The 18,542-nt window shown below is 40.1% G+C and overlaps 1 protein-coding gene across 5 annotated transcripts in view; it reads left to right on the forward strand.

The window, feature by feature from the left end:
* Positions 1–450: 450 nt before the first annotated feature.
* Positions 451–18,542, forward strand: part of lmo7b (LIM domain 7b) — a 32,095-nt gene continuing 14,003 nt past the window's right edge. For 2 of the 5 annotated variants that reach the window (XM_073465218.1, XM_073465219.1), the window contains exons 1-13: positions 451–540; positions 652–755; positions 4,931–5,001; positions 5,561–5,630; positions 7,612–7,718; positions 8,106–8,136; positions 11,630–11,731; positions 11,815–11,962; positions 12,590–12,743; positions 15,927–15,986; positions 16,897–17,050; positions 17,914–18,050; positions 18,252–18,429. In XM_073465218.1, the coding sequence (XP_073321319.1) occupies positions 687–755; positions 4,931–5,001; positions 5,561–5,630; positions 7,612–7,718; positions 8,106–8,136; positions 11,630–11,731; positions 11,815–11,962; positions 12,590–12,743; positions 15,927–15,986; positions 16,897–17,050; positions 17,914–18,050; positions 18,252–18,429 (1,281 nt within the window). In that variant the 5' untranslated portion in view covers positions 451–540; positions 652–686. Of the gene's footprint in view, positions 563–651; positions 756–4,930; positions 5,002–5,560; positions 5,631–7,611; positions 7,719–8,105; positions 8,137–11,629; positions 11,732–11,814; positions 11,963–12,589; positions 12,744–15,926; positions 15,987–16,896; positions 17,051–17,913; positions 18,051–18,251; positions 18,430–18,542 lie in introns of all 5 variants that reach the window. The other 3 variants (XM_073465214.1, XM_073465216.1, XM_073465217.1) reach the window with 3 other exon arrangements.

Genomic DNA, 18,542 nt, shown 5'->3' on the forward strand with positions numbered 1-18,542 from the left:
CGGCGAGAAAGGGACATCCCACGAGAGCAGTAAAAGGAACAAAAAGATAGAAAGATGAAAAATCAGTTTTAAAGGGTGTCTTCACATAAAAACACGTCTATCCCTAAGTGGGTTTTAACAAGTGATTTAAATGAAGTGACTGATTCTGCCATCCTTATGTCATCTTGTACTTAGATATTTCTTTTTTTTACTGTTTTTTTTTATCTACTCCTTTGTTTACGGCACCATACATTGCCTCTGTGTTTGAGAGGTGCTCAGATCAGCTCCATGTCACGTGGTGTCTGGCTGCGGCCCTGTGTGGCTCACAGTGTCACACACCGACAGGCCAGCAGAGGGCCGAGCAGCTCCCTGCTGGATGTCTCGGCTCACCTCACAAAGTTTTGTAGTTTCAAAGTGGGCGGGCAGCCTCCTCCTCCTCCTCCACACCTCACCCGATAAGCGGAACTTGTCAGTGATGGAAAGTCAGTGGCTGAAGTGTCCGGTGATGAGCTGGATGTCAATCAGCAGAGGAGAAGTCTCACCGGTGAGCAGCTGCACAAGGTGACTGAGCGGGAGGCACCTGGTAGCGACCTTCATTGAGTTTATTTATTTTTTTTAATCAGCTTTGGTTTCGGTTTAACAGAATGTTTCCTCTTTTGTTTTCCTCCTTAGATTTGAGCCTTTTAGCCTGTTCAGACGATAAGAAGATGGAGTGGCGCCAGCAGACCAGTGTCAGCTGTGCAGACGCCTTCATCGAGGCTCAACGCTGGATTGAGGTACATGCCTCACTCTCACCTCTCATTTGTTTCTTCATGTGCGTCAGAGACTTTTTTCCCCCTGTGTGAGTAAGTGTGAAGATGTGGCCAGTCAGACACTTAACCGCGTGTGAAGACAGGAAATGTTTTCTATCAGTCGGCGGCAGCCATGAAGGATCACCTGTCCATTGTTTGTGTCATTAAAGGGGCACTATGTAGTTTCAGAGAAGAAATCCAAACTCAGATTTCTTATATTTAATATTATTGAGCTAATGATACAAACTCAGAAATGTTTATTTTCAGCTGTTCTCAGAGGAAAACACTGTTTGAAGCTAGAAAGGTGGCAGGGTCGGCCAATTATAAACAAAGTAATACGGTATGAAAAAGTTTGTTTATCCGGACATTAAAACAAATAGTTTGTTTATTTAGCTTGTTTAAGTCAGTGAAGATCTTTAGCTTCTGATTAAATTTTCTTTTCCAAAACTACAAAGTGCACCTTTTTAAAGCTCACCTACAGTGAGGCACCTTCACAGACTTATCTGTGAGTTTGAATGCAAAATACACCTCGATAAGACTCAGGTAGGAGTTGACCTGCTGACACAGAGAGCCCTGTGTGAGGATCTTCTGCGGTCGTCCAGATAAAGATGATTTGACTACAGAGCTTCAGAGGGAAATTCACACAGAAGGAAGGCAGATAATTAGAAGAAAAAAAATCCTTTATTTTTTCACGGGGGAAAACAGACTTGCATACATACATACAAGTCCATAACTCAACACATGCGCACAATTAAAAGCAACTGCAAGTTGAGCTCGTCTCAACGTAGGGGATGCAATTAATAATTATTTTCATCATTAATCAATCTGTTGACCATTTTCTTGATTAATCGACTAGTTGTTTCATCAATAAAATGTCAGAAAATGGTGAGTGATCAATGTTTCCCAAAGCCCAAGATGGCGTCCTCAAATGTCTTGTATGTCTATAACACAAAGATATTCAGTTTACTGTCAAAAAGTAGTAAAGAAACCAGAAAATATTCACATTTAAGCTGGAATCAGAGAATTTTTTTCTCTCAAAAATATCAGAGTTGCAGGTGGTTGACGTGATCGATCGATTGATCGCAGCAGCTCTGAGGTTTATGATGTTTCTTGTTTCTGTGTGTGACTTGTTTGTGATTAGTTGGTTAGAGCCCTTTGCACATTTGCTGAAGTTAATGTGAGGCAGGCACACTCAGTCTGCAGGTCTTGCCATCCACAGGCAGTGGAGGATGTGGTTTTAAAGCAATGCAATTCTAGGCTGTTAAAGGCTGCTGCTGTCCAAACATTGTCAAAGTTGTAATCCTTAAATCATAACCAATGAATACAACTGGTAGACAGTGGGCCCTGAATGTTGCTCTCTTGGCAGTGAGCCCGTGCCAATTTTCCGGCACTGATGGATGAAAGTGTGTGTGAGAGTGTGAGAGTGTGAGAGTGTGTGAGTGTGTGAGTGTGTGAGAGTGAGAGAGTGAGAGAAGGCGAGCAAGGCGTATTGCTTTTAAGGAAATGGTAAATGGTTTCATAAATGCCTTTTTGTGCCAAACAGCATTGGGAATGTGTTGGCACTAACATCCAGTGTTACAGATTGCAGGATAATAAGCTTCCATATATTCAAGTGTCCAGAAACTGCTGCTGTTTATCATTAGCAGCAGTACCAGCAGCAATTACATTTAAATGTTTGCTCAATGCCGACCGGACTGGAGAATAAATAAGAATGGATTGCCCTCCTCTGCATTATGTAAACAGGCCATTTAGTTTCTGGTGAAACAGGAGCAGCACAATTTTTAAGCCGGTGTTCTTCTATAATAAAACAATATCCGACATCTCCTCAACTAGAGGAAATTATCTCTTGAATGTAGCACATTTTCCCTCTAATTCAACTAGAGCTTGCAACTTATGATTATTTCGATTAGCGAGCAGTCCTCCAAATACTTAATTAGTAGTTTAGCATATGAAATATCGTAAAAAGCAGTCCAAAATCCAAAGATATTCACTTTCATTTAATCAAAAAAGCTTCACGTCTTCACATTGAAGAAGTCGAGATTACTTAATTAATCGATCAGTCGATTGAAAGTACATTAATCTCCAACGGTGTTCATAATCGATCAATCAAAGCTGCAATTTCTAAGATTTCAGTTGAAAGCACAAAAATGAACTAAATTTGTCATCAGAATGTCAAGAAATACAAGTTTTAATGTTATGATGTCTATGTATTGTGTTGCAGAAATATCCACTGAAGTTAGCATGTTAACTAGCTGGCCTTGGCCTGCCACAGTTCAAAGCTCCCGTTATAATGGTGTAAACTCTAGCCGTGTTTCCATAAAGCATTTTTATGTGCAGTTTGAAGAATATCGAATTAGAAATTTTATGGAAATGGAAAAATTAAAAAAAAATTCCTCTAATTTGCTAAAAAGTTTGTACGCTGGTTTGAGGTGGCTTTTGTCTTTTGCGAATCAGAGTCAATGCTCAAAATGTTTTATGGACACAGACTTGCCAAATAAAAGTCTGAAAAGTCTTTGGGTTTTGGACTTTTGGTTGGACAATTGGCAATTAGAAGATGTCGCTTTGGGAAATTGTGCTAAGCATTTTTCACGTAAAATAAAAAAAAGGAATGTCTAGGCTCAACGATTAATCAATTAATTGTGAAAATAATCAGCAGGTTAATCAATAATGAAATAATAATTGTTAGTTGCAGCCCTCTGTAGCACCCCAATGCCTCATTTATACATTTATAATGGTATGTTGTGACACATTTTACCTTTGCAAAAAATTGCAACTCCTGCAACTGAGATATTGCAGTTACGAAAATATCTTGATAAATTGTTAATTCCTTCATTTTTGTTAGAACTGGGCCAGATTTATTCAGTGATGATTTCAGGTAAATGGCTTCATCCCTCTTGTATTTGGGAAACTCTCAAACAATTGAAGCTGTCTAGAGAGCACTTAGGAACATATGGTTGAAATCCATTGAATCTGTGTTTCCTAGAAGCAGTTGTTTTTTGAAATGACCAATTAAAGTGTTGGAGCTGTAGAACAGACAGTATGTTGACCTCCATGATGGTGTTTTATTGAGTTAGCCTGGCACTGCATTGTTTGATTGCGCTGAGAGGCGTCCCGTCCATGCCTGGTGCCCAGCTCTACCAAAAAAGAATTGTGATGGTGGATTCCTGGGGGGATTAATTAGTGAGAAGAATAGCCTTTTGGGGCCCTCTGTTAGTTATGGAGCTGAGCCTTAATAGCCCCATTTTTATGTCCTCATTATAAACCCCCCTGGCCCTGTGCTTGCTCCTGCCATGTAAAGTCATTTAGGTGATGTTGTATTCTTTGATTTGACTGAGACTTTTTTATGGGAATGTTTGTCCACATACATTTTATGGCCCTCTGTTTTGCTTTATAGTATGTGGTTATTCAGAGAAAATTTAAGCCTTGTTCTTGTGGGTAGTTGTCGCTGTAGGTTTCAGCTGTTTAGGCTAAATCTTAATAGCACCCAGCGCACTTCATTAACTTTACTTTGTTTTACTGTTGAAAACTAAAAAATTATTAGTTTTTCATTAGTTTTTTGTTTTTGTTTTTTTGCTTTATTAGTTGCCACTGAGCAGCTTTGTGTCCATTACCAGAAGTGCATAAAGACCAGCTCCTTCTCCAACAGTTGAACCAGCTGCTGGACCTATTTATTTATTTATTTATTTATTTATTTATTTATTTATTTGCGATGTGTTGTTGCTTATGTTTGTTGTATACTACTTTTATTGTTTTTATGGCTTGATGTTTTAATTGATTTTATTTGTTAAGCTCTTTGTGACCTTGCTCTGTGAAAGTTGCTATGCTAAATAAACTTTACTTACTTACTTTAATTGAAATACAGTATACAGTATATAAACCAGTGCAGTTGATGTGTGTTGTTTTAAATCTGATTTTCATCGTTTTGTTTTTTTTCCTGCCTGAATACAGTATATGCAGAAAGGCATGCATGTTTCATATAATGAGGATCTAAGAATGTAGCTGTGGGCAGGTCCCACCAATGAGGATGTTTTACCATGTAGTTTTACAGGTTCAACTGTTGGAGATTGAATGTATTTGAAATCATAAATCTCACCAGTAAAATGAAACTTTGAACGCACACGTGTGATATTCAATGGATAAATTCCAAACTTTTTTCTTAGGAAGTGACTGGAAAATCGTTTGGCTGCAACGACTTCCGCGCTGCCTTGGAGAATGGAGTTCTGCTGTGCGAGTGAGTACATTTTGATGCATTTAGTGACTTTCACAGTCAAGCTTTAATTTCCATTACCATGCAAACCTGTGGTTAGATTTTAATTTACTAGCTTAGCTTCAACAGCTCTGACGTGAAGTGAAGTGAAGCTCTTTTGTAATTGCATGTAAAACAGACCACTGGATAAAAACTATTTTGTACACCAACTTTCTGCATTTCTTTACAGTCTTTTGTGCCATTTTCTCCTAAAGCACATTATAACTAACTAATGACTTTTATAACGTCAACTTGTAGCTACAAAAGAACAATGAGGTCAGCAAATAAGAGGTATTTTGGCAACAAACCAAAGCTAGTAGGTTAGCCCAGAAGTCTAGAAGCTCTTGATTCTTTGTCTAAGATGTAATAAAGCGCGTTCACAAGTGAGTGAACATTCGTATTTAAAGTAAAAATCTAGCTCTAAAGCTCAACTGTTATTGAGCTTCTTTTATGGAATAGGACCCTGATGTTAAATTAAATGTAGTATATATTGCATCTCAGATTTGTCCAGCATAAAGTGGTTTTTATGTTTTTTGACCTGTAGTTTGATCAACCAGTTGAAACCTGGCATCATCAAGAAAGTGAACAGACTTTCTACTCCCATCGCTGGCCTGGTGAGTGTTTTAAAGTCCTTACCATGTGTATGTATGTTTGTGTGACTGTGTGATGCAAGCAGTGATTTCAAAAGACCTCTTCAAATGTTTTGTATTCTGCTGATTCAAAAAAAGCATTTAAAATGTGTTTGTTGCTTAAAATACAAGAACATAGGAAGGCACCTGCTAGCCAGGAAGTTTTGACACTTCTTGTGGTTTCCTGTCAAAGGCACAGTGTTGCCACAACTTGAAACTGCATATCAGTGTGACGACCCAGCTGCTGAATACGTTAAAAAAAAATGTTCATGAGGTAAATGCAGATGTATATTTTGGCCTCAGGATGTGTTTTGATGGCTTCACACACGTATAATTGCAAAAACCGCCCAAAGCAAGGGCACGAAAGGATCAATTACCATCTCCCATCAGGGGCCAATAAATAGGCAGAGCCCACCAGTGGATGGTGGTGATGGTAGGGTGTGAGATGCAGATGTATCAGAGACTCAGCAGTTACTGTGACTGCCTAAAGGACCATACTGGCACTGCATGTTTTAACTTACAAGTCAAATATACTTGACATTGCTGCAAAAACATCCATGTCTATAATGATTTTTCTACCCTTCAAGCAGCTGTTTGAATAAGCACAGAATCAATATCCTGTTTGTACAACCTCGAACCCTTTTAATTGACATTGGTAATTAATCATAGTAGATGGTAAGCTTCCTTTTATTTTTGTGGAAAGTCTTTGCATGGCGATTGGAGATCTGCCAGTAGAGGATGCCAAAACATTATCTGACTTATCCTCCATGTAAGTAAGAGGGTGGACATTAAAGTTGTACATAGAATTATTCCTTAATCATTTTCAGAAACAACAAAAACAAATAGCCAAGTAGAATCAGACATCGTGAAAGAGCCCATATTATGATCATTTTTCAGGATCATACTTTTATTTTGTACGTCTACTAGAAATTGTTTGCATGCTTTAATGTTGAAAATACACATTATTTCTCTCATACTGTCGTCACTCTGTCTGAACAGTGCCCCCCTCCAGAAAATTCCAGTCTGCTCTGATTGGTCAGCTCTCACAGGCCTGAGCAGGCACCACCAGCTGTTTTTCACCATCAGCTCTCGTAGTTGTTTTTACGCCCATGCTCAGGGCAGTGCTGAGGGCGATGACTGTACCGATATCACAAACCTTACAGAAGTCCTAACCGCAAATTTAAATGCACAGTTTCTGAATGCTGCCTCTGTGCATTTCTTCATGAGTTGATCATTTTGATACCCTCACAGTATTATATAGCACATAGAGCTGCTTTGAAAGACATGGAAATCTCACTTTCTACAATATGCGACCCTTTAAGCTGAATGATCCTATTATTAGCTTTGAGTATTGATTTGACTTCACAAACTTAGGTTTTGGCTTCTGCAACCCAGCTTGCAGAGCTGTAAAGAGAAGTCTGGTGTTTTAAGGGCTGCACCAAGCAGAGCAAGTTTAATGTTTCCAGACAAGTTTAATCGACCTCCCACTGTTAATGTTTGTTGGCTACAAAGCATAAAATCTGCTGCTTATATGCTTGAGCAAAGGGTCAGCACCTGAATATAAAAAGATTCCTGATATTAAATGTGGTTTAAAAAAAATGGAGTCTTATAACTACAGTAAATTAATTTCTGGCTTTGGCTTAACCTTCATCGACCAATATCAGATTAGGTTTGTAAGTAATATAATCATTAAAATTGCAGTTTAATAGATGGTGATTGATAAGTAAGTAGTTATTGATAACAGCAGTCCCAGTCTTAGTGGTAATACAGGAGTACTTTACTGTAAACTCTTTATTGTTGGTTGTGAGGTTGGCGGTGGCATTTCGAAAAGCTCTCCTGGCATTAGTTGAAGCCAAACAGCATCAACATCATCATCAACAATCCCTTCTGATTCTCTCCCAGTTTTCTACAAACCCATATTTTTAAATGATTTAATTTCGCGGTCTCTTTTCATTTTAATCTCCAGGATAATGTGAATGTCTTCCTGAAAGCCTGCGGGAAACTGGGCCTGAATGTGTCACAGCGGTTTGATCCAGGAGACCTGCAGGACCTGTCCACTCGTGCAACGCTCAGGTACAATTGTCTTTAAGTAGCTGAGGTTAAATGTATGTGTCTGAGGTATAGGTTTTCTTTTTGGCTGTGTTGAAGACATTTAACACTGAGGTGTTTTTACTGCAATACCTGTGCTGGAAAGGGTTATAGAGTCTCACAGCTGCTTTGCATTCATAAAAAAAATGTATCTTTGCCCGACAAGCTGCTGCTTTATACGAATTGATGGCCTGTTCTCTATAAATAATGATAAGCAGCTGATTAGTAGAGCATTGCAAATGAGATTTCACATCAGGTTTTTGTCCTTACAGCTCTCTATCGTGTTTATTAGTGATGTAACTGTATGTGCAGTCCTTCTGTAAATTGCAGCATGAGGAGTGTCACTCTTATTTCTCTTTCCTTTTATTTTAGACGAGATGAGAGCAACAGAAGACTCAAAAATGTAAGTCTTTTTGCTCTTTAAAATAAAATCTTAAAGGCAAGTCTTTCCTGCTTCACTTAACCTATAAATTACCCCAAACACTATCACCTTTTCTCCTAGAATGGCACATGTATGGCCTTATGTTATATCACTATGCCTGAAACTCCTGCTAAAAATTGCAATAAGTGTGTGTGTGTGTGTGTGTGTGTGTGTGTGTGGAACATGCGAGTACTGTATGTGTGCACGCCTGTGTGCACTCCTGGTATTTTACATGTTTCGAAGCTCATGAGCTTGTTTGGTTATCTGGGAGGCCTCATTTGAATCACACAAAAGCTGACAACTTGGACCCGGTAATGAGGTTGTTTGTCAGAGAACTCTTTCTTTTGAAATGCATTTTTCCTCAAATTAACCAATTAGGGTTAATTTGCCTCCATTGAAGTCCAGTTTTCATGCAGGACTCCAACCAGATACACAAATATCTCTGTGTTTGTATGCAGTGGTGATGTAATGTGGACTAATGTTGACCTGTACCGTGGCACCCTAAACAGAACATTCCATTACCAACAACATTATGTAACTTTTTTTTTTACCTTAAAATAACAACTTCAGAATCATTGTGATGGTACAGTGACTTGTAATAGGGTGAATGGTGTCTCTGTCTCAGCCACTCCGCCTCCCTATCACTTGTTTGTGCACTATGTAACTTCAGTGAGAGGGTAGGATCACGTCATTACATACATTTTTATTTAGGGGTTGCAAATTAGTACACCTAGGAGTTGTTTTGAGACTTTTTAAATGTTTTCAATGTCTGATTTTGTGTGATTTAACAATTCTCAGTAGGAGAGAATGGAGAGCATGGACAAATGTGTCATTTTCATTGTTTTACCACAATCTACTATAAAGATCAATATAATGATTATTTATTAAAACTTTATAACTTAGAACTTATTAACTCAATTCCTTTGCTGTGCCTACTTTAGTGCCTGTGCATCTGTATCAAAGGCAAACATGAGTGTTTGGCCACGTTGCCTCAGAAAAACATAATGCGATAATGATCAGTGTTCATTATGGTGGGGTCTTATTACGAATCTTTACAGTCCAGCCTCTATTTATTCCTAAAATATAAACCATGAGCCATTCTGCACTGAACTCTGAAGGGAATTGGGGCCATTGTTAAGTAAAATCATACATGGCTAATAATACCATTAACTAGGATTAACCTGTGATGACCCTGTCGCCTGCAGTGTAATGATTTCCTCTGCATGAGGCAGGTAGACTATTAGAGAATAATGAACACATCCTGTCCCTGTGCTTAAGGCTGACAATAAGACCTCACGGCTGGTTTTCTCTCAGGTTGTACAAATGAGGCGACACTGAAACCAATTTTGGCTCCAACAGAATTGCTTATATTTTTTTTAAAAAGCTGCATATTATAGTGTGTCTCTGTACATCATTAAAATGAACCCCTTATAGGTTATATTTTTAATCTGCAGTGACATTGATGTCTTGACCTGGCAGATAATTTCAACATTCAGTGAATTGTTTCTATTGACCACAACAGACACTGGATGAGCATAATGGAGAATCCATACAGACAAAAATTATCGCCGTTCTCATCTAACTAGCATTTTGCTCTGAAGTATTTGGTCAATTCAATCCTCTATCCTTCATGGATTTTTTTTAATCTGCTGACCGCTCTGTGATGACTTTGATAAGATGCACATATAAAGAAATTCTGACACGTCGTGTTGTTGATATCACTTTGCAGCACAGGCTGCTGCTCTGCCAGGGAGGAAGTCCGTCAAAGAAATATCCCTCCCTCGAGGCAAATCAGAAATAAATTGTGTCCAAAATGCTTTGGTTGTGATATAAAACTAAACAGGAAGAGACTCCTATTTCACAGCCTTTACTTTCTGTCTTTACTAATGTTTGTCAGGTGCAGACATTCATGGTTCCCAGAGAAGTATTCCTAATACATTCGGTCACCCCCTGACTTTTCTTGCGTCACCATGAGGTTGACATTTGTGAAATGTGGTACACACTTTCATGTCACCCTGAGGCAGAATTGTAATCCCGTGACTTTTCGTCTCGCATAATCATCATCAGGTCTAAAGTGTACATGTCCAGTGCCAAATTATCAAACTACATTCCCATCAGCCTCAGTCGTGCATTGTGTTTAGTGCTAAGTAGCAAATGTTAGCATGCTAACACATGAACATTTGACCTGCTTAAAGGTGCACTATGTAGACATTTTAAGAGAAGAGAAAAATATTCACTTATTGATTTTCATGACTGAATAAACAAACTGTACTAGATTGTTTTGGCATAGTATGTAGAGTTTTGGAGATGTCGCCAAAAACACATGTGAACTCAACAGCAGTTTCTCTTCCTAAATTTCATGACCTGGTTACTCAAGATTACCCACAGATCTTGTTGTTAACAGTTTAGTGAAGGAATTATGTTATTTTCGTATCACTGTGCAGAAGGAAGTGAGCATCTACTCAGGGATGAGAGGCCAGCTAACAAAGCTAGCTAACAGGAGCATAAGCCTATCATCCATGTGTGCATGCTTCCTTCTGCACAGTGATATGGTTGGCAGGTGTCATTTGGTAGAAAGGAAATAGTTCCTACATGAAACTGCTCACAGCAAGGTCTGTTAATTATTTTGAGTAACCGGCTCATGATATCTGGAAAGAAACATTGCTGTTTGAGTTTTTGAAATTAAAATGTATTTTGGTGCTTTCAGCACCACAAGCTGAGCGCCATTTATTTCCATTATATCAATCTAGATGGATAAATAGAACTACAGGTAAGAGTAAAGATTTTGGGGTGAACTTTCCCTTTAATGCATTAATCTGTATGTGCATTATCCTTTTAGCAACACCTGTTTTTTTTATTTTTTTATTTATTTTTTTATCATTTCTCCCCTAAGAACGAGTTTCTAAACGTTTTCTGAATGCAGTACCGCTCAGCATTTTCTCTTGGATCTTTCACAGCTTATCCTCCTCCTCTGAGTCAACTGAAAATAAAACATTGCCAGGCTCAGACTGACATGCACCTCTGTCATTTTGACAGCCTCTCCCCTCTCATAGCAGGTTTGACAGTGTTACGCTCAGCAGCTTTTATTTTTGGACGTCTAAAAAGTCAAAGGAAAATGCAAACAGTCAGCCAATGCTGATGGACATTGTTGTTGGAGCTGTTGGGACAGGCTGCCAGTTAGGTTGACCTTGTTTTGTCCTGTATATTTTTAGTTGGTTTGAGTCATTTTAACGTTTATCTTTCTCCTACTACTTAGTTAAAACTGTTTTTATGTTTTTTTTGTCCACCGTGGTGCCTGTCCTACATCTTATTTTGCATAACTATAAATGTACAAGTGAGGAAGGAGAGGCAGGCTGCTAAGCTAGATTAATTTTAGAGGAATCCCTACACTTTTCTGTTCAGCAGGGAAGAAAAAGGAAGTTGTGTATAGTTGGATTTACGTACCCCTCATGTCGCTTTTTCCTCTCTTTCTCAGGTTCTGATCACAATCTACTGGTTAGGCCGCAATACCTATTACAGTGGGCCTCAGCTTAACTTCAAGGCCTTTGAAGGGCTGTTAGGGTGTGCCTTGTCCAAGGTAAGCTGCTCTTCAAAGCTTTTAACACAGTTGTAGTTCTTTTTTTTAATCTTTTTAATCTACATTAACCCTGCCTTCCAAAGGTTCTAGATGAGGGTAGTAATGTGGTTGTGAAAGACAGCGGGTACAGGGAGTGCTGGTACCCAGAGAGGGAGGAATACCTGCGTATGAGACCGGGCTATAAGAGGGAGAGCTCTCTGGACTCCCGAGCCCTCCACCTAAACAGCGAAGGTACTTAACAATCTTCTTCTAGTCAGTCATTTGTGCACCACACCACCTGAAGTTTGACCCTTGATTTTGATGCAGTATAAGTTTCTAATGTTTGGGCTCTTTTCTTTGTTCGAGCTAATCCTGCTCATATCGATGCCAAACAACCTGCTGTAGCAACTTTTGACTACACTTCCTGTACACAGATGAAAGTCAGTCTGCAAAAGAACTTGCCAACACATAAATGTCTTTATCAAATATTCATGAGTTGTGCAACCATGTTATTAGGTTTGATCAGCCTAATTGTTGGATCAACATTCAGGAAGCTGCTGATCTGAATTTGTCTGCACTCTGCTGTGCTCGGTCTCAGTGCACGTCAGTGATAGCTTGTGGCAAGTTCCTCACTGTGGTGATAAAAGTGTGTGTGATGGGAGAGGGTGAAGTACTTGGCACAATGCTCGCTCAAGGCTTGGCTGTGTGAAGACTCAGTCACCCACCAAAGGTTCCTCTGTTATGCTCTCTTTCTCTATTATATGAAGCACAATACATTCTTGGCTCAGCTCATTTTTTATTTTAGTTAATTTAAGCTCATGTTTCTCTAAACTTGAATCTTTTTTTGTTGCTCATTTTCCACTTTTGTGTGGTCCCAAGGTTGTGGAAGTGACGCAGAGGCTGAGCAGGTGTTCAAGATGGAGAGCACACAGCCCCCGACCCAGCTAAACAAAGGTTATGTCCCAGCACCGCTCCTACGGAGAAAACAAGGACAAGTGGAGAACGGAAGGGGCAGCGATAGTCCACTCACCAGGTACTGCAAATATGTTGGTTACTGCACAGAGAGTTCATCCACTGATACTAACTTACTTATCTGTAGCTGCTAAAGGATTTTTCTATTTTTATTTTTCTTAAGCATCAAGTCCTTGGTTGAAGATTTTCCTTTCTCATTTTGTACCAGATTTCACTGTCTGCAAATTGATTTGCACTACCTTAAGATTAAAGTTTCTTATATTAATGGAGCTACATTTTCTTGTTGATCCTGTGGACAAAAGTGGTAGCACCACCACTTTTCTCCACAGGATCTTAAGATCTTAAATCTGGCCAGTGGGTGTAAATGATGTGAAAGAAATGCAGCATATTTTCGCACTTCTTCTGAAACACCGCTACCTGCATGATGAAGGGTGATGATGTAGTTTATTCATTTGTGGCTGTAATGTGACGATGGTGAAACAAACTTCTTTCTGTGCCGTACCACCAGACTATAGAGCAGCTTCTTCCCTCACGCTGTGAGACTCATCCTCAGCACTCTTTGAAGTATAATATAGAACAAAGACAACTAGGTAAATGCTAATAAATGAAATAAAAAAACATAAAAAAGAACTGAATAAATTATAAAGCTTTTTCAAAATGGTGTTTTGAAAACCTGCACTAATCGTTCAGTCTGGATCACTGAGGGCCGACTTGCCTCTTCTGAGCGAGTTTCTTCATGCCTCTTGTCACTATGGTAACATAGAGCTGAAGACTATGTCAGGTTGAGCGCTCCTTTTGGTGGCCGATCACCTGGAGGGTCAGTTTGGCCGTAGGCGAGTTAATACAATAGTTCATGTGGAAAGGTGTCGGCAGGAAGCTCTGTGTGTGTTTTAAAGAGCTGTGGATGTCTATGGCTTTGCTCTTACTCTACCACACTAACTACAACTCCGCTGCTTGGAAATGGAAAAGCATTATATAACCATAACCCTTATCCTCAAAGACCCAGTGAATTTGCCTCCATGCATTAATCATCAGTCCCACCTCTGCCTTTTAACATTTCGGAGTAGCTTTGTGCTGTCGGATCATGTCTGAGATACTTGGTGTAACTGTTTTATCCAAAGCGATGTCTGTGTGATCATCACCACCACCTGAGAATAAACATAGACATGGGTCTACCACTCTCTGCTGCAGCACTCAACCCCACCTCACTGTGTCTCCCTCTGAGCGTACCTTCAACGAAGAGCTTTTCCTACGAGCTCTGTATGAGGAAGACTCCGACGACGATTACACTGAGGCAGACCCAGTCCTGGATGACTTGTATTTGCGGCGAGTGCAGCAGACCCTTCATCAGACCTCTACCAATCCCAGCTATGACCGCTTCTTACCCCGAAATTGGACACCAGAAGAGGAGGTTCGCGTGCGTACGATCTACCTTGGCTCCCAGAGAAGACCATGGTATCGTAAACTGATGGTCTTAAGGTCTGTTGGCTGTTTTTTTTTTACCGCTAGTGCAAGTGTGAAAGCTTTTACAATTTAGTCGTGAGCTAATGCAAGGCAAAGCTGACGCTGAAGTTTTGCTCTTTTGCTGTTTACTTACTGTGCTAGTTGTTGATGCATTGCTTGAAGTAATCCTTGTAACGTTAAAGAAGCCAAAACACTACATGGCTGACAGGTTGGACTTTGACTTACTGTCCCTCCTCTGGTCAAATCTAATATGAAACTTTTGTGTGTGATGCTATTAGTTAGTTTATAAATCCAGCTCAACTACACCAGCAAACTAAATCCTGGTTTGCTAGTCAGGGAAACAGCTAGCGCTAGTTTGCAAAGACGTAACTGCTGAACCCAACATCTTGCAAATTTCTATCCTATTTCTTTCTCCCTGAAAAGAGACCTATTATAATTTTATTTTTTTTTATGTCCTGTAGTGTTTAATATATTCTTGTGCATATAAAAGATCTTGAAAGTAAAAAAGGCTAAGGTCTGTACTAACAGAAGCTCCTCTCCCACAGAAAACACTGCTCCTGAAACGCCTCGTCAATAGTTTCGCCTTTAATTTCGTGACTTCAGACTACGTCACCATGTCGCACATTTGCACAATTTGACGCCTCACCGCTAGTTTGGCACTTAAGAAATTAATTTAGCACAGCTACTCTGTTGTTGTTGTTGTTGTTGTTAGCAGTGCTTGCTCAGACGTGTGCGAGCGAACCAATCAGAGCAGACTGGGTATTCAGGAGGAGGGCCTTAAAGAGACGGGAGCTTAAACACAGCTTGAGAAAACTGATGTTTTTTGAGCACTAAAGCATGTAAACCTATTCTAGTTTTAACCCAAAATAAAAGTATGAACATGAAAATGAGCAATCAATCACATTGTGTTTCTTTTCTTTGACTGAAGCCATAAAGCTTTAGGTTCTTCTGAGGAAGAGTTTGACTTCATTTCCTGGCTCGTGACATCTGCAGCTGCACAAAACATCCCCGAAGAACCTCAGACGCATCTCTAAGAAACTCTCTCCAAGCCTCAACATTCACTACTGTCCTGAAGATCCATACCTGACGCACACACTAACCGTGCACACTGTAACAGACTGTTAACACAAGCTCTAATGTGCTATTCTATTTATCTCCTCATGTACCGAGTGTACCTGTTACTTTTGCATTTGCAAATTTCTAATCCATCAGCAAACTGCGTAATTCAGCAAAGATATGCAAATGTTGCTCTTTTTATCCAAAGGATGTCTCATGAAGTAGATAAGAAAATTAAATGTGCCTTGAATTTACACCGTTAATGCTTGCTGGCATTTACTCTGGCACCTTTTTTATAGTGCTGATGATGTGAGGACTTTTTATGACGGCTACATGCTGAGTGACTCATTAGTTTATAATGGTTAAGCAGATGACTCAGGCGTTGTGTCATTCGTCATGTTTTGATAGCCATAACAGAATAATGATATTTATAACACCGTATGTGTCAGCGCAGATGTTTTCCAGTTTACGTTTTGTGTTAATATGGCTTTGGTGTGGTAAAATAAAGTGTTGTGCTGATGATTTTGTGCATTAAAAACACTCTTTGAGCTATGATCTTCTGTGTGTGTGGTAGGCTTGTATTACATCTGTGGTTAACTGTCAAATAACATTGCCTTTTTGTAAGTAATATATACAGTGACTCCTCAACATAAATACATTTTTTCCAAACCTAATGTTTAGATGCTGTTAATCAGTTTTCGTGTCTGTTTCTTTGGTTCTGTAGAACATATCAAATCCAGGTCAGACCTGAGACACAGGTTCAGGTCAACCCTGGCTGGATTTGGTAAGTCCTGAAGTTTGAGGCATAAAGTTGTCTGAGGCCGCTTAGATCGTAACTGCTTTGTTGCTGCTTCATCTGAACGTGCTGTTTGTATTCAGCCTACCTACAAAGGAAATTATTCTGCAAACATCATTTGCATTTTCATAAAGATGGAGCACTTGGTTTACCGCCCACTACTAATTTTCTGGGCAGAGACTTGACAGTAGAATATATGACAATCTACAGGACTGTTTTTAATCACAGTCTTGGTTCCTCCCTTCAAATTATGTCACAGCTTTGATTCACCACCTGCTAAATGCTGCTGTAAGTTATTTGAATGTCACAACTGACATCCTCTGTCGCCCACAGCAGTGCTATTACTCGTTACAAGTCATGGCTGTTGTGTTTTTCCAGACAGCAACATCTGTTGCCATTTGTTCTGCTGCGTTACTTGACTTGCATGCTACTCTCCCGCTCGCACTTTGCTAAGGATTCTGTTGTTTGGATGCAGAATGTGCCGCGTTGCAGCTGTTAATATTGTGGCTTACTGGCCTGTCATGTGCAAGGTGTGTCTGTGTGATGGTGTGTGTGTGTGTGTGTGTGTGTGTGTGTGTGTGTGTGTGTGTGTGTGTGTGTGTGTGTGTGTGTGTGTGTGTGTGTGTGTGTGTGTGTGTGTGTGTGTGTGTGTGTGTGTGTGTGTGTGTGTGTGTGTGTGTGTGTGTGTGTGTGTGTGTGTGTGTGTGTGAGACCCACATACAGAAAGTTGTCAGTGTAAGATGACGTGTTGGTGTGCGCTGCATTGCAATACTTCTATTCATCATGTTTGTTCTGCTTCACTTGCACTTTTATGCAACTGCAGTGTTTGAAATACCATCCTCGTTTGCTCTGTGTAACCTTTATTTCCTTGTCTTGCCTCTTTGTTTGTCTGAACCAGGAGCAAATCACTGAGTGACATCCCGATGGTGTACCCTGTACGTAAAGTTCCTGATGGGAACATCATCCATGATGGCATGGGAGGTCCGTGGAATCAAGAAGACAAACGCAAGTATAGCGTTGCTGCCAAGGATGGTGAAGAAAAGTGGCAGGATGTAAGTCTAGAAGTCTGCGACTGCAAGCATCTGCTAAATGCCCTAAATGTAAATCTAAATTAAGTCTTGCAACAAAAAGATGCCGATGAAACAATCGGCTTCAACGTCCATTTAGTAGCTGGTGCAGATGTTCAATTTTTGTTTTTTCTGAGTACTGTAAGGACTTCTCTACAGAGCTTATGTAAATGTTGGAGATTGCAAGTTTATCCAGTTTTTTTTCCTTTTCCTCTCCTTCAGTATTTTATATAGGTTCTTGTGTGTGTAAAAGATCTTGAAAATTAAAAAGTACAAGAAAAGCTCTCTTCTCCCACAGAAAACACTGCTCCTGAAACGCCTCGTTAATAGTCCCCGCTTTTAATTCTGTAACTTTGACATCACACTGTGTCACCATAATTTATGTGCATAATTTATGTCTAGCTGCTAATTTGGTACTTAAGATTGGATTTTAAATGCAGTTTCTTGTTTAAAGGTGCAGTATGTAAGTTTGTTAGTTTAATACCACTTTGTACCTCAAGCTCAGGCCTGTGGAGGTGTTCGCTGACTGATGCCTGACCTCCTCTTTTTCTCCTCTCTTCACTCCTGTCCCCACCTGAACTGCCACGGTTAGCAGCAGTTAGCTGTGACTCTTGCACTATGCTGCCCCCTACTTGTTTGGGGTATGAATTCAACAGGTGGCAAATTTTTAAATACTGCACCTTTGGATTTGCACCTATTGATTTGCTTTTTTGTTTTCATTGTTCAAATAGCATTTTAAAAGACATTTTCATAAAGCCTTATATTATTTCTAGGCCCCTAAAAGCACTTTGACTTGCCTTGTGTCTGTATGCCGCTATACAGTGTTGCCATGAATGCATTTGTTTCAGGATTTGACAAAGTGGAAGAACCGTCGCAGGAGCACCAAGTCTGACCTCCGCAGGATGTCACAAGACAGGGAGCACGTCATCAACCAGATGATCAATGGGGCTTCGACCAGCTTTGAGGCGGGAGGATTGATAAAGAGGTACAAACCTGCTAAAAATGTCATGGAAAATCTTACACTTTTAAGTGTGTGTGTGGGTGTGTGGGTGTGTGTGTGTGTGTGGGTGTGGAGCGGCTCACCTAGCTTGATAACTGTTCAGTGAAGTCATGTAATATGACACGCCATCTTTTCTGCTTCCTTCATTACGCCCACTCCTCTTCCCTTACACGGCAATATCCCCAGAGACCAGCAGTCACCACGCAGACACAACTCTGCCCCCCGACCCTACTCCATCTCTCCTCCATCAAAAAGCTCTGATCTGCGGCCGCGTACTCGAGCTCTGCTGGCCCGCAGCTACGCCACAGAGGCTCCTTTCATCCCCACAGCTTCGCTTAGCCCCCATCAATCAGCCCACCCTCAGGTAAGTATTGTTATGCTTTACTTCCTCCACCTTAAGGAACGTCCCTGGCTGTGTTTACTTCAGTACACCTGAATGATACCAGAAAAGGCTCCTCACAAACAGCGTGGTGTGGA

This window comes from Pagrus major, chromosome 4 (genome assembly GCF_040436345.1).
Source record: "Pagrus major chromosome 4, Pma_NU_1.0".
In the NCBI taxonomy this organism is placed as follows: domain Eukaryota; kingdom Metazoa; phylum Chordata; class Actinopteri; order Spariformes; family Sparidae; genus Pagrus; species Pagrus major.